The 17,119-nt window shown below is 24.8% G+C and overlaps 1 protein-coding gene across 1 annotated transcript; it reads left to right on the forward strand.

Annotated features, from left to right (window-relative positions):
- The first annotated feature begins 1,930 nt into the window (after nt 1-1,930).
- On the forward strand, nt 1,931-13,802 carry LOC145849760 (uncharacterized). Its single transcript, XM_082954808.1, has 11 exons — nt 1,931-2,478; nt 3,167-3,310; nt 6,268-6,475; nt 7,155-7,327; nt 8,594-8,849; nt 10,372-10,493; nt 10,799-10,889; nt 11,098-11,782; nt 12,164-12,265; nt 12,543-12,619; nt 13,056-13,802. The coding sequence occupies exons 1-11, from the start codon at nt 2,025-2,027 to the stop codon at nt 13,210-13,212; spliced, it is 2,469 nt and encodes an 822-aa protein (XP_082810934.1). The 5' UTR covers nt 1,931-2,024; the 3' UTR covers nt 13,213-13,802.
- Nucleotides 13,803-17,119: the final 3,317 nt, after the last annotated feature.

The raw sequence follows: 17,119 nt of genomic DNA on the forward strand, positions 1-17,119 counted from the left end.
TTACAAGGAGTTTTTTCTCTTAGATAAATTTTTGCTACGTAGTTTGAAACGACAACCACTGAATATAAAAAGTGCTACTAATATAAATTTAATAAAAATAATTACAAGCTTTGCTTAAATTCAAAATGCTTTAACAAATTTGTAAGCCGCGTACAAGATTAATTTTAATCTTAAAACCTTATAATTATCCCTAAAACGACAACAAAACAGTAACATACTATTCTAACTTAGAAAACTGTAAATTTTTGCATTGATTCTCTTATTGGTGAGGTCGGCAGGCACTTGGTGGTCGCGGGCCAATTTTCAAAAACAAAAACATTCGCGGGCCGCAGTTGTAATTTTAGTTTTTACTCTTCATACCAGATCCGGAACACCTAGTGTTTGTTTCGAATTTCCCGTTAATTGTGCCTAAAACCCTTTTTTTTACTCTTAATTTTAGACTCAAGAATGTTTAGTGTAAGTTTTTTTTTTCGCGGGCAAAATTTGCATGTTTGCGGGCCGTCGTTTTCCAACCTCTGTTTTATTTAATGAGTCTTGAACAAACTTTCTTTTTTTTCAAAAAGTTAAAAATTATTTGATGTTTATAACGTTTTTAATTTTTTTTTGTTTTTCAAATATTTAAGTTTAAGGTTGGTTTTAAAGTTCGAAAACTAATTAATACAATTAATTGAAAAAATAGTTTTGGTTATTTAAAAAATCTTTAATTCCTTTTAAAAAGCAAGTCTTAATATTACTTTTAATTTGATTTCAAAAAAAAAAAGAGCATAAATTAATAAAAGACTTAATACAACTATTAAAACTTTAAGTTGTATGACGACCGTTAAGGTAGCTCTAAGTATTATCTTCTTAGTTTTACAACAAATAAAAAATTACACTTAGATCAATGACATTAGTAAATTCGCAAGTACTACACGAGCTCAACAAGATAGAAAACAGCTGTCTTAATGCAATTTTCTCCTGTATGTTAGTTAGCACAGTATTATTTAGTATGATCGTCCTTTTAAACACTAGAGTGTAAGATAGAGAAAATAGCTGGTTCCAAAACAAGATTAAGTAATATCAAGTATTAACTTTTATTGAATCAACAGTTAATTGTTTTAATGACAGACATGTGTACAATGTACAGTTAGAAGTTTCAGTAAAGTTATTTTTTTATTGGCTTGTTTGTTGTGAATTATATAAGTATGTTCGTAGATTTCAAGTAGAAGCACTAATTTCATAAATGAAGTTCTTTTTGAAAAAAAATAACATTATTCTATTTATAGAACAGTTAACAGCTATGAGGATTATTAGTTTTAGTTTTATAAAAATATAATTACTTTGTATCTTTGGCATTTGGTTTATAGTTTTCAGTGTGCTTAAAGAAAAATACTGAAAGTTTTTACTTACTAAAAAAAATAATAAATTGTTATAAAAGCTTACAATATTATACAACAAAAACATATAATTTTTTAAAATTTATTTAAGTTTTACTGCGTTCTAAAAAAGTGTTTAAAATTTTATTTACATTTAATTTTTCTCAGGAAAAAAATCACGTACTAATTGGGTTAATGAAATAATCAATATTAATAAATATTTTTTTTAAGATATCTGACTTTTAATTTTAGCACTAGTTTTTACCGATACAGGAACAAAAAGTTTACTTTAGTTTACTAAAATTAAAACTGTTGATAGAATTTTTGTTAAAGTAATAAATTTCAAAAATAAATAAAGCATTTTTGCAGCGTTTAGTGAAATCATTAATGACGGATACAGCTTATTTTAAGATTCTTTAAAATAGATCACTCTAAAAATACTATGATTACGATGTAAGAAAATTTTTTGTCTTAATTTATAATACTTAAATACTAAATAATATATCTAAACTTTAAAATTTAAATTAAAATAAAAGCTGTAAAGCACATTCAGCTTAATACTAACTTTTAAGGTTTGTAAAATCTCAAATGGACAGTCGTCAAACAACTTAAACAATCAAACTATACTTTTTAAATTTCTTCATTCATTCCAACCTGTAAAATTTTTAAATGAAAAACCTAGTGCCACAGCAACGAAGAACTACCGATGATCTGATGATCATTACGTCACAAACAGACGACAAAAAATCCGGCGGAAAATACGATTTCGAAGACGGTGGTGCGTACCGTGGAAAATGGATAGACGGAAAAGCTCACGGCCTCGGGGTTTGTACTGGCCCCGGAGGTCAAGGCAAGTTTGCCGGAGTGTGGGACAACGGTTTTGAGACATTGGGGCTGTACGAGTGGCCGAACGGAGACACATACGCTGGTAACTGGTCAAAAGGTTACCGGCATCATTTGGGTGTTGAAGTAAGGGAAGGCTGGGTGTATAAGGGGGAATGGCAGCAAGGTGTAAAAGGAAACATCGGAACTTTGACGAATGACAAGGGATCGGTTTGTTACGAAGGTAAATGGAAAGACAGTTTGAAAAATGGAGTTGGCGTTGAAACTTATGCTGATGGTGGTTAGTAAATTAAAAAATTGTTTATTTTACTGTTATTTTTAATCTTTTTAAATAATGAGTATGTAAATTTAACTTTAGAAGAACTGAATAAATGCTTCCACTCAAAAAGAGGTTAAAAGCTAATTTAGTACTAAAACTTAAAAAGAGAAATAAAACTTTAAAAACTTTTCATAAATATTTTTATATACTAACACGTTTACAACTATTACATTTATTATTATTAAAAAATCTTTGTAAAAAAATTATATTTTCCACAAAGTGATTGTACCTTACATAAAAAGTCCTTAACTCGATTTTTTTAACCTCAATGCAAAATCAAAACTAGTAAAAAATAAATTTTAGCTACAAAATATTTTAAACTATTACGTAGAGGCTAAACATAATTTAATAAATAAAGAAAAGATAGCTAAACCACTGATGCTAATTGATTTAAAAATTACATGGCACGTATATTGGATAAACTTTAAAAGTTTATGTAAACAACCTCGGTTATAAATAAAACTATTTCAAACTTCATTAAGTATTTAAAGCTTAAATAACAAAAGTTATTAAATATTAAACATCTTTTTTTTTTTTAAACCAAAATTTAAAAAACTGAAAGTATTTAGTAAAACCTGACTAATAAAACAGATGTTTCAAGCTTTATGCTATGTGAATTACAAGTGTATATTATGTTAACACGACACAGGCACATACAGAGGTGAATGGGTCGCCGGTAAAAGACATGGTATCGGAGTGCGAAAGAGTGCTACTTACGCTCGAGCTTCAACGAGAAGAAGTAACTTTCAACATTCGTTTGATAGAAGTGAACCAGATATTAGAAATGAATCAAGTTTGTTGATTCTTCAAAACATATTTTAATGAAGCGTAATTAATCAATTAAAATAATAATAATAACTATAATATAGCATAAAACAAATTTTTACAGTAAAAACTTTTTAGCTATTAGTAATTTAGTATAATATAAAAATAAAGTATAAAAAATGTTATGACTAAAGATGAGTTGTAACGCAATTTTCGCAAAAAAGGTCGCTAGAATGTTACATATTTTTTAATTAATTTTAGAGATATATATTATTTAATTAAAAAACTAAGTAATATATAGAAATTGAATTTCTTATTATAAGTTTAAAGTTATTCTTTGTTTACATACTAATAAAACAAATCAAAATATGCTTGTGAAATTATAAAAACATTAACTGAGAAACCAATGGTCTCTTTTATTCTATCACTTAAGCTTGCTTATAATATTACAGCAAATAAAATTATTGTAGTAAACTTAACTTCATCATTTGGCCTTTTACTATTAACTTAACGTTGCTATGTATATTGTTTATTCACAAAATTTTTTTTACGCTTTTTGAGTAATTTAGAAAACAAAACATTTTTAGCTGAATGATAAATCATTAAAAAAACATAAACTTGTGTTTATCAAAAAATATCTTTTAATGTTTCTATTGTAATGTTATCCTAGAGACTGTCAAAATAAAATTTTAAACACAATTAAACTATGAACTTTAATGTACTTACAGAAGTTACTTTTTTAAGAATAAAAATAAAGCGTGGTAAACTTTTTAAAAAAACTTACAAATGTTTTCAAGGGATGTGTCAAAGGTTTAAAATAAGTTTTCTATTCTACTAATATTTTAAAGTTTTTTACTTGGCACTTTTTTAAAGTTTTTGGTATCATTATTTTTTATAGTTTTACTGAAATACATAACTGTTTTTTGTTTTCAATAAACTTTGATTTATACTGCATTTTAACTAAGTACAATGAGTTAGGAAGGTATATATTGTTTAATTAGTCGTACTTAAATTCTTGTTTTTATTGGAAGTTCTTAAAAAACGTAAGCCTAAATTGAAAAAATTGTTGCATAAAGTTAAAGTTAAAATGAAAATTGTGTGAAATCTTAAAAATTTTAATATTTTATGTTTGAATGTACTTAATAAAATTTCGTAAAATAGTTAAGACACTACTTAAAGTGTAGGTTTTCCATTTGTTTTCTGGACTGAGTAGTTTAATTTTTTCTAAGCATCTTCATAATCAAGTTCAAACAACTGATTTTAAACTTTATAGTCTCGTATTAAAGTAAATTAAAACTACTACCGTTTTTATAGTAAAAACGTTAAAATTTGTTTAAAAATAATATTTCTTTAACGCAAAAGTACTCCAAAAGTGTGTGTTAATAAACATTACAACATATTAAGAGAGGAAGAAGCACAGTAACAGTATAATGTTTTCTTAGAAACTAATTAAAGTAAATAAAAAGGTTGCATGAGTTCACCTAATATATAAAACTTATTAGCATAAATAAGCATGGTAGTTGAATGTTAATTTAATTAAATAAGATCTATAGAGTAAGTAAGATGTTTCAAAGTGCTAAACTTATATTGACCTTTTATAAGTGGTTATGACAGTAATCTATTAAGTTTTGATTGATATTCATAAAAATTCATCAGGAATATTATTAATAAGTTTCTAAGTTAGCATTATTAAGAAATAATTTTTTTAATAAAAAAAAACCATGATCAGTTTTAATATAAGTTTTTGATTAAAAATCACTTTTTTCTCATCAGAAAACATTAGCATCATAACAATTTTTACATTGGTATCAACTAATAAACATGTAGATGTAGAAAGATGACATGTAATTCGCTTTTTAAAGCTGATCCGTTTTGTAGTTTGAAAAAATAATTTTGGTAAAGTCTGCAATAAAAATTTTAAATTTTGAAAACTTTTTTGTCATCAAAATAAATCTATTGTTATTTACATATGGTCATTGTTCTAAATATCCAAACCACCTTTTATAGTTTGAAAGTACTTGTTTTTAATAGTATTACCATAAAAACTTTTCGATATAAAAAAAGTTGAAATGCTTAAATTGTTTGCTTTATTATTTTTTACATTAGATGTTACTATTAAGTAATAACTTAATATACTTATACACTTACTCAAAGTTAATTAGTGGCTAATTATTTATATGAAGCTGATAAAGAAGTAATCAATTTAAGATACTTATCAACAAAAATAAATTTCTGTTTGATATTTTTCGTGGGTATTTCACCGCAGCACTCCTTAGAGTTTAAGTTCTTATTAAGATGTTTTAAGTTAGTTATAAAATAATACCTGAAAAATTAATAACAATCACGATTAGAATAAAAGAAGACTTTTACTGTACAGTGAGAAAAGAGTAAACTATTGTTCATCACTACTTTATCACTTTTTATATATTTATTGTAAAAAATACTTTGAATTAAGACGATATTTACAATGGAATTGAAAATTAAAGTTTTTATAAAACTAGAAATATGTATACATTAATTAGGTTTATTTACACTACTTAAAACAAAAAAGAATATACTTTTTATACAAAACTAAAAAATTATACCCTAAGACTTTATTTATATGTATGACTTGTTCAACTTTTTGACTTAAAAAAAGTTGAACTTTTGAAGAAAATTTTATAGTTTTATTAAAATTTTTTATTCTATATATATGTTTAAAAATACTTATTTAAAATATTTTTGTTAAAGTAATGTTCTCAGTTTTGATTTAAACAACAAAAAAATAAAAATAAAGTTAATCAATTAAGGCTATTGATTTAAAATTATATTATTTATAGGTCTGTTAAGCTTGAAACAATTTTTAAAATAACTAATACCCATTTGTTTTTTTCTACAAATTTGTTATTTTATAAAGATTATAGCCGAACGTATTAATAACTTTTCGAAACGTTTTCTAAATAAACTTATGCTACTTTTAAAACTTTGTTTTCTATTTTGAATTAGGTTTCAACCAGCGAATAAAGAATGGGTTTGTGACAGACCAAGTAGCGTTTTCTTTGCACTTCCATTTAAACTATAAAAACAACATTAAAACCAGCAGAAAAATGGACAAAACTGGAAGAAGCTTGTTGCGTTCAGCATCAAAATCTACTCTAAGTGCGGCTTTTAGTATGATTTCATTAGCAAAAAGTGAAAAACATAATAACTACAAGTATGTTTAAAAACCATCCTGTTTTACTTTTCAAAAATTTTATTGCTTTTTTATCTTAAATTTTTGATAGCTAAAACTTTGATATCTAACATATATAACTTTAAAACATTTGAATATGTTATTATGCTGTAAAAAGTTTATTTTTATGGTTGTTGAAACACTAGTTTAAAAAACTGTAATGCGTTTAAAAAAAAAACATTTGTTTAAACATAACTATCTGAGAAGCGCTTTTAATTTTGCTTTTATAACTTTAATTAAAAAACTTCATGATTATTGTAAAACATTGAAACCATATAAATATTGAAAAAAAAAAATTAATAAAACTAGTTTTCAAAATCATTTTTTATTAGCTTTTGGTAATTTTATTGCTAATCAGTTAGAAATATTTATTATTTAGTTTTGATGTCAATACTTTTAACAACAAAAGAAATAGGAAAAATAATGAGGTCTATTCGTAAAAAATCGTTAAAAATAAACGTTCAATAAATATAATATGTGAAACATTGTTTGATCTAAAATTCTGCAATATTTCTAAGTTTGTATTTTTTTACATCTAAACAGTTTATTTTCAAGTATATAAACAAATAAATTAAAAAAAAAAGTTTTAAAAAAAAGTATTTTAAATTTTAGAATGCAAACACGTTTGAATATAATAAACAAACTAATAAAATAAAAACAGAATGTCGATGAATAAAAACAAACTTAAAATGCAAGAGAAAAGGAAAATTCAGTTCAGGTCTTTTGACGGAGGAGATCCATCTTCTTCTGTTGATGAAAATGAACATAATTCTATTCCTAATGATGATATTACAGAAACCTATTACGGGGAGTGGAACAACAATTCAAGACATGGTTTGATTTTCATAATAAAATTTAAACTGTAATTTTTAATGCATAGCACTAGGTTATTTATATACAAGTTCAAAAAAATATACTGGCCTTTTTTTTATCTTGTTTTGTTCTTTAGCGCTTAAACATTCCATTTTTTACGCAAAATCTGTTTAGCATTCATTGAAACATGGTTTTTGATTAACAATACTAAATAAAAGAAAAAAAAAGTTATGCTTTATTTAACACAGTGCTGGTTTTTTGATTTGTTTTTTTTTTATATAATCAGCCACAAACTCAATCTTTAAAAACCATAATTTGTTTGTAACATTTAAAAAACTACTAAGACCGACTTTTTGTAGCGATTTCAAACGAGCATGTTATGACATCAATTCATGATTAAGGGAATTACATAAAAGACGTAAGTCTTACCTTGTTGGCTAGATATGTCAAGTTTAAAATATTGATTGTTTCGTATAACTAGCATAACTGTAATTTCCCGTTACAGTAAGAATAAAACCAATAGTTATTTATTACGTATACCTTACATTTATCCTACAGTCGACAAGTCTGAATTGTTGTATGTTATCTTTAGTGGAGACAGCTATATCTATTCTTATCGTTTCTCTGCATACTTTAAAATAACAATAAGATACATCGAAACATTTTATGTAACGAACTACAAAATTCAAACTGCAAGTTTTAAATCAGTTTTATATCAATTTAACAATACTTTACTAAAAAATTTAAGTCGTTTTTTCTCAGAAAAAATAAGGAAAAAGTCTTATATTTAGAAACAGTATAAACTATTTTTTGTTAATGATGATAGGTAATATTATAACAGACTTACTGTTTACGTCTTACTTTTACGTTTTAGAAAAAATTAATTAGTTTGTGTTTTAAAGTTTTAAAATTATTGAAAGAATTAAAACAAAGCGTAAATCAAAAGAAATATCTCTAGTAGACTAGTAAATAGTACTTTATTCTTAAAAGTTTTATTTGAAAATCTATGAGTTGCTTTTAAGCTCTTATATTGAAGTAAACAATAAAAAAAAATTGTTTATTTTCAACTAAATAATTGTGACTCATAGACTTATAACATGTGTTTAATAATATTTTTTGCTTGTTCTTTTCTCTTTCCTGTATTATTTAATTTGTTTGTATTTTTATAAGATTTTTTTTGTTAAGTTTTTCATAAGTTTTAACTTTACTTACTAATGTCAGTTTAACAGAACTAAAAAATCGGTTTAGTGTCTCAAAAGTTAATCATTTTATAAACTTTTTATTCAGGATACGGTGTTTGCATGAGAAGTGACGGTTTAGTTTACGAGGGTCAGTGGGCAAACGACCAGCGTCAGGGCTACGGAGTGACCACATTTCCCCAAGGCCAGGTGTTTGAGGGACACTACAAGCTGAATTTGTTTGTCGGTTCGAAAAAGCAAACGCTGTTACCGAAAAAGAGCAAAGAAAAAGTGCAAGTAGCGCGCATGCAAGCTAACAAGGCGAAGAAGTCGGCGCTTCGAATAAGCGAGCATGCCACCACATAGTAAGTATTTCTTGTGTCTAATATAAAATTTGTTTTAACTTTGATTTCAAAATAGTTTAACAAATTTAGTACAAAAATAGACTTACTCAACACAACTGGTAATTTTTTTTATTTTTAAAAACAGGACTTTTTGTTTTCTACAAAACTTAAGTTTTTTGCTCTTTTAAATAGCATTTTCTTTTATTAAGCAAAACTTAAAATATGATATCAGAAAAGAACTTTAGAAGGAACTTATTAACTTTCAAAATAATACTTTGAACTATTACTATGTACTTATAATTTTAAAGTCGCTTTTAAGTAAATTACTTTTTCTATTCTTTATTAAGCTATTCACGGAGGTTGCTTTTTTAAAGGGTGAAATTTAATATAATTCAATGAACTACAGTCAACATATTTAACTTTTTTTTATAAGTATTTTAAAAACGCATTATTTTTTATTAAAAATGTATATTTTTGTCAACTTTAATATTATTATGCTCCTCTTTTGTTTAACAATAGCAGGCTAAAAATTTTAACTCATGTTTATTGAACATGTTTACATTTTTTTTTAGTTAAGTTTTTTTTACTTTTTTATATATAACTATTGCTGTATTTTGTTTATAAAAGTGTTATTTTGATTAAAAAAATTATTTTTAAAATTCCAATATCAAAATGATTTTCTAGCACTTTTACATTTATCTACAATTAAAAAACCTACTTCTTTCTATACTTTTTATTCGCAACAAAAATAACTTATAAAAGCTTTCAGACTTTGGTAGAATTTACTTCTCAGAAAGTATAACTTTATGCTTTAAGTTAAAATAAAACATTTTATCTTTTTTATATTTAAAAAGAAAAAAAACTCTTTTCCATTAGTAAGCAAGCTTTTCTATAAAAAAATGTCTATCATTTTACCTAGTTTAATACTTTGTTTAGAATATTAACTATTAAACTTGTATTTTTCTTAATAAATCTAACTTCTACAGTTCTAACTTTTTCATTGAACAAAGTATTTTTGCAAGATATTTTTGTATCTGAACATCAAGGAACAAAAGTTTGAATAAACTCTGTTAAATCTAATCAGATAGTGAATACACATAAAAAAGAAAAATTATAATAAAAACCTGTATAAACACTTTTTTGAAAACTATAAATATTGAAAACTATAGATAAAAAAAAATCGTATATAAATTTATAAACTTAAAAATACCAGTAGCTTTTTGAAACTACTAAATTAACTCTTTAAATTTTTATTATTTTGAATATTTACTTTAACTTTTTTATTAAGTAAATAGTACATACTTTTTACTAGAATTTCTCTACAATAGTCCTAATTTGTCGTAATTTTTATTTTATTTTTTATAACTCGTTTAACTAAACCTTGTTCCTTTTATTTTGATATTACTAACTACATTTTTAAGAATACTTATAATTGTTAAAACATTTTTTTTTTGAAAAAGACAATAGAAGATAAAATATTTTCTACTTTTTGTGAATTATTAAACAACTTGTACTTTTTTTATAAGTTTAACCTACAAAACAGCGTACATCAATGTCGCACTGTTGCTATAAGGGCAGATCAAGTGGCGACTAATGCAAGAAAGCAAGGAAAAATCGCTGATAAAGTGGCGTACGAAATAAACCGTAAATCTCTTATGAACAAAAGTATATTAAATTTATTGTTTTGTAGGTGAATTATGTAAAAGTAATAATTTTCATATAGACTTAGTGTATATAAAAAACATATAAGCATTCTTTTTTTTAATAGCTCTAAAATTATAATTATTCCTCATTATTAAATAAAAAATAAAAAACTGTTTTATTTACTGTCAAATTTTTTAGACTGCTGAATTTAATAACATAATTTAAAAATATCAGTGATTTAAAAATAATGTAAAAGTTCATGTAGAATGTGACTAAAATGATTAAACTTTAGTATAATAAACTCATTTACAACTACTATTTAACAGAGGCAATAACAATAAGTGAAGATAAAATAAGAGAAGCAGAAATTCAACCAATTAAATCATCGTTATTGAACATTGCTGTTCCACAACAGTTGTTAGTTTTTTTTGTCTATTTCTAAATTGCATAAAACTATACTTTAAATGATATACTTATTAAAAGATATAACAAGAACAAAAAAGTAAGCACGACTGTTCTACTCAAGGTAAAACTTGTAGTTTAACTAGCGATATACAAAGTATACAAGTAAAAACTTCTTTAATAGAATATTTAACCGAGCTTTAACTAAAAACTGTTTCTTTAGAAACATAATACCAAAAACTCACACAAACAATCAAAACAATAACTTTGAAAACAAAGCAAAAGGCCTCAATGGGAGTGTCGACGATTTAACAAAATCTTCTGAAGTGAAAGGCTTTGGTACAGTTGATCCTAAAATAGCAGAAATGCTTTTGGCGACAATGCCCACTCAGAAAACTGCTAGCAGTAATGGAAAATCAAAAACCTTATTTCGCAACCGCGCAAAAGAAACTCAAGTTCAGACAGACGTGATTCGCAACATTCAGTCTAAACAAAAACAACAACAGAAACGAATTCCTGCACAGCAACAGCAACAACAACAGCAAAATTTCGACTGGAAAAAGGCCGATGCGAGCTCCAAGCGAAACAGATGGGCTAGTCAAATGTCAGAAGCCAGAATGATGTCCCGATTATCAAAAAATGAGCCTATGGCAACTGCTAAAAAGGCAAATAACAACAAAGCAAGAAAGCAGAACAAGCACAACACCGTCAAAGAAGAATCGAAAAGCACACGTCATCAACCTAATGCTACGTCACATCACATATCATTAGAGGTACAAGCTTTGAAACCTCGTAATATGAACGCACGAGGCAACAAGCTACCGCATCAAAGAACAATAAACACCATAGATCCAAGTTACTTATTAGACAACGATTTAGACTGCCGAGATTACTCTTCGTTTAATTATGTAAGTTTTTAAATATCAAGTAACACTTTTGCTTACAAATTGCTTTATTTAAAAATTTTTTGATAAGCTAAAAAAATATTATAAAACATTCTTAAGAAAACTAGTAATAAGACTTTTTTGTTGAGACATTCTTTCAACTGTTATGAAGTAAAAATTTAAAAAACACTAATTGTGTTACATAAAGTGTTGTAAATAAGTTAAATAAATTAATAAGTTTTTACCTTATATTATGATATCTTAAGATTGATTTTTATTTTTAGTACTCTAGAAATATATATAATAATACTTCAGAAACATATGTTTTAATATCAAATGATGTTGTAAAATGTTTAGAACCAAGAAAACAAATAAAAGCAATAAACTAAATAAATTTATTTAAAGGACATAGAGGATGCTGACTACAATAATCAAATAAACTCAGCTGCTGCAGCCTTGTCAAATAGAAACTCAGAAAGTGAAATCGTAGTTTATAACCAGCAATTTGTTAGTTATGCTATTATACGTAAACTAAAATACAATAGGGTCTATAGCATGTAAATAAAAGTCAACTTAATAAAAAATAGTTTAAAAAAGATTATAATTTACTTAAAATCTGAATATTACGAATCTGATAATGAAAAAAAAAAAAAAAAACACATACTAACAACACAAAAGATGTAAAAAAACATCATTACTCTTGCAAATAAACCTTAATTTTCTAATTGTTACCGTATAAAAATATATTGTTTTACTGAAAACAAACACTTCTTTTATTTTACAGAGAAATGTTTACCAAATGATTCTAGTTTTTGTCATCAATGTTGGATTTGTGTTCATGATAATGAGAATTCCGTCTACGTAAGTAAATCAGCAGTGGATTTTTCATTTCTAATTGAAAAAGCTTACTAAGTCAGAAAATAAAAATGACAAAAACACTAGCTTTGTTTTTTTAATAAAATGGTGTGCTAACAAAAAATGTTTTAGTAAAACTGCTCAAAGCTTAGAAAAATATGTATGCTTATTAACATATATACAGTTACTAATATTTTAAAGTTAAAGATTTAAATTGCTTTAAATTAAAGCTTTCATACGTGATTTCGAAAAGATTCATTCGTAAAGTTTACATTTTGTGTCAAATTATTTTTTGAATTTTCTATATTTTTTGCTTGCTACCACTGAAATGTGTCTTTGTGTGAAAATAGAAAAGCTTTCAAAAGCTGTATGACTGCAACTAACATCTTCTTGGCTTTCAAGATACCTGTTCTCGGATGTCATGATGTTCAAATCTCCACAGGTTTTTACCCGAAGAAATCAGCATATACTTGGACAGTGTTTACGTGAGAGCTTGCGATGTGTGGTCTTGTACGACTAGTATTGTTTCCTCGTACTTGGAAGCGATAAGTTTCAACGATAAGTTTCTGGGTTTTAGCTCGTTGTTCAAAAAAGTATGAACACTCAGTGGCTGAGTACATTCTGAATTGGAGTTCTGTTTAGAAAAAACATTGTAAAGGGATTGAAAGACATGTAAGAGTTTTATATAGACATTTTAGGCTTTCATAAAGATGTTTTATAAAGACTATACTTTTTCCAGAAATTGATGTTAGTTTTTTTTTGAAAGTAAAATATTTTACTAATTTGATACTATAAAGGATTTTTAAAATCTACCAAATTAACTGTTAGTACCTCTTTTTTTTACTTTAGGAGAACTTTAGAAGTGATTAAATTATTTTTTTTGTTTTTGAAATTTTTTATAACTAGTGATGTTCTTTTTAATCGAACTAATTTAGTTCATACTAAATATATACATTAAAGTTTAAACCTTATAATGATTTTTAGTAATTTTTGAAGATGTAAACTACAATTTTTTTAATTAGTTTTAAAATTTATAGGTTATTTAATTAAAATATTTGTATAAATTGAAAAAAGCACATCTCTATTATCAAGAACAGTTTATATATTTTTTTTCAGTTTACTGTACATTTTAAAATTTCAAACAAAAAAATATACGAAGAGAACAAGTTTTTGATTTTAAAAAGTGTATGACAACAAAATAACTAAACTTATTATTCTATTCAATATCGTTTTAGTAGTTAGTAATAGACTTGCAAATAAAACTAATTCTTAAACAGTATGTTAAAGGTTGTTTAAATATTCTAAACAAAATCATCTTTCGTTATTTTCGTTTAGTTACAAAAAACAATCAGGTTGAAACTAACCTTGATAAGTAATCACTGTTAGTATTGTTATCTATTCATTGACACTTATATACTGTCACATTTCTTACTTGTCATCTTTTTTATACTTTCTCTAATATAAATTTCTATAATCTTACCTAGTAAAAAATTTGAAAAAACATTACTACAGTAAGGACGTCGATAATTTACGGCTTTACGCAATAAATCTTGAAATCTAGGATTAAGTTTTATGATATTATACAAATATATTGAATATATTTGTATATGAATTAAAATAAATATACAAGAAATAAAATTATGAAACTTGACATAATTTTAAAGCAAATGTAAATTAATGAACTAAATTTTAAAATAAACTAGATAGATAGCATTTTTTAAAATAAGTAGATAGAAACTATCTTTGAGTGTGAAATATTAAAATATTTCTCTAAGTTGTATTTTACTTAAAGTACGCATTTTCCCTGGGTTAAGGTGCATACCTTATTGTTAACCCTACTGTGTTAGTTTATAATATTCAAACTATAATATACTTCAAAACTTAAAAGTATGCACTTTAGTAGCTATGATTGAACTTTCTTTGTAAGAAAAATAATCAAATAAAAGTTGAAGCATAAAAAAAAATTAAATGTTAAAAAACGTGGTTAAAGTAATTGTAGTTTTTGAGAATAATTAAAAATTTAATAATACCCTGTAGTTAGAAAATGTAGTGAGTATGAATAAGCTAAGAATAAAAATTCTAAGGTTTTACAAAAACAATCAAAAAAAGTACTACTGAAAATTTATATATAAAAAAAGTTTTAAAATCAAGTACCACAACCATAAGTATTAAGTATTGCTTTATTGTACTCAAGTAGACAAAATTGTGCTGAAAACTTGTAGTGAAAATTAATTTTAAAACTGAGTTTAGTTTAGAATTGCAGTTTAGATATTTTTTTTCATTGTCAACTGCCCATTTTTACATACTACATAAACGACCTTTTCTATAACTTTTTGGTAATAAAACAAAATAGTTTTAAGTTGAAAGAAATATAATCTTGGTTTAAAAAAAAATCAAAAAGGGTTAATTGTAAAAACTTATGTATATTACACCTTTCAAAAAATGTAAACATTAAAGTATTTAAATAAATTCTATGCAGATTAGTTATCATAATTTGCACAAAATATTAGAACCGTTGGTAATATATATACAAGCTTAAAAAAATTAAATAGATTGTAAAGCACTTTTTACAGAAGATTAATTCTTAAAGTATACAGTTTTTTTATATAACTAATTTAACACTATTGATTTAAAAAGTTAAAATTTAGAGTATTATACAGTGAAATGTAAAAAAAAAAATTCCTCGAAATTGTTACGAAAATATTTGTGATTAATAATTGACTATTTCGAGACCGATATCACAGTAGATTGTCACGACTTTTCAAAATTACATTTTGTTTGATGAAAATCAGTTGAACGTTTTTACTTTTATTCAATAGTTTTACCTTTGTTGTTACTTTTACCAGGTCATTTTTTTGTTAAAAAAAATTACGACTCTTTTTATACATAAAAAAACATGATACTTTTACTAATATATTTATATATATCGCTTTTATATTTTTGATATTCGAATAGTCGTCTTCATACCTAGAATATTAAATATCTTAATAGTTTAAAATTAGTCCCAATTTTTTTTCAGTTAGTTACAATCCAGGTTAGCATAATATTTTTTTGAAGTTAAAATTTTCCGACTTTTAACAGTCATACAAAAAGTTGATAAATTTCTAAGTAAAGTAGTTACTTTTAGTATAGCAAGTAAAACATCTTTAAAAAAGTCATATGTATTAATTTAGGATCTAACTGTTTTTTTACATCGTGTAACTACTTCTTAACAATTTACAATTAAGTATTTTGAAGTTTTATTTCTTATTATATATGCAAAATTATATTTATCTAGATTGTTTTAATCGAATTGTTTAACTAGACTGTTCAAAAAATGATTTGTATTAATATTTTTGTCAAATGTAAAATGCTGTAAGTCGTGATAAAAATCACCAACAGTAATTCTTATGTTATTTTAAACTCATATAAATGGTTGTTTAAACAAACTTTGTTGCACTTTTAAATAATTATATGTAGGTTAAGTTTATTCCTACACTAATTCACCGATTTATAAATAATAAAACGATTATTTTATAAATTAAAAACCTTGACTTTATAGAACTTTTTTTTGTTAATAAGTTTGCTACTTACTCCTTAAATACGAATTAATGGAGTAGTCTAGTGTTTAGAGAGTATACTGCACCGACAAAAAACAATTTGGTAAATTTATAAGATTATTAAGCAAAAATGTATTGTTAGAATTAGCATGCAAAACTTATTTGTAAAAATTAGCACATGCACTTATTTATTAAAAGTTTTAGTAACTAATTTTATAAAAGTTAACAAAACTGCTAAATTTAATAGAGTATAAAAGGGGTGCACGGAATTCAATTTTTGATAATTTAAAATCTGTTATTATTAACTCTGATAATTATGGTTATCGTGAAATATCTCTTTAAATTTTTTTTTTTAATTTATTATTATTATTATTAATCTATTAAATTTCTAATTTATAATCTTTTTTTTTTTCAATCTTCTGGTATTATGTTTCCATTCGAAATTTTGTTTCTAAATGCAAAAAAAAGTATCTAAACTTCTTAAAATGTGGCTATTTTCAGCAATTATAAATTTATCTTTTAATAAATATATTTTCAAAACTTCCAACATCACAATTAATTAGACTTTCCTTGAGTTCATTTATTTATTTTAAGTTGTTTTTTTGAGATATGACCCCTTGAAATATTTGAAAGAACTTGAGTTGTTAGAATCTGAATTATGTAACTTAAAAATGACATTTAATCATACCAAACACTACTGTAATGTAAACTTTGGATATTTTATCAGTGCTTTCTTCAAAAGCTATTGATGTGTACGAAATGACTTTTTTTGCTTTGTTTTTTTTATTTTAAAGTTTTTTTTTTCCCAAAAATTTAATCAAAGTTTACTTTAAAAAAACAGTATCATCTCAGTAGAAAATATCTTTAATAATACAACTAGTATAACAAAACATAATTTTTGAAATAAGTGATTTTACTGCGTACAGAAAACATTTTGTGGTTTCTTGAACGATAAAAAAACGCGCTC

The sequence above is a fragment of the Thalia democratica genome, chromosome 2 (genome assembly GCF_965202585.1).
Source record: "Thalia democratica chromosome 2, ktThaDemo2.hap1.1, whole genome shotgun sequence".
Lineage (NCBI taxonomy): Eukaryota > Metazoa > Chordata > Thaliacea > Salpida > Salpidae > Thalia > Thalia democratica.

Coding starts and splice junctions, on each gene's coding strand:
- LOC145849760 (XM_082954808.1), top strand. CDS start 2,025: ATGAAAAACCTAGTGCCACAGCAACGAAGAACTACCGATGATCTGATG. Junction 2,479..3,166: donor TGAAACTTATGCTGATGGTG/GTTAGTAAATTA, acceptor AACACGACACAG/GCACATACAGAGGTGAATGG. Junction 10,890..11,097: donor ATTGCTGTTCCACAACAGTT/GTTAGTTTTTTT, acceptor CTGTTTCTTTAG/AAACATAATACCAAAAACTC.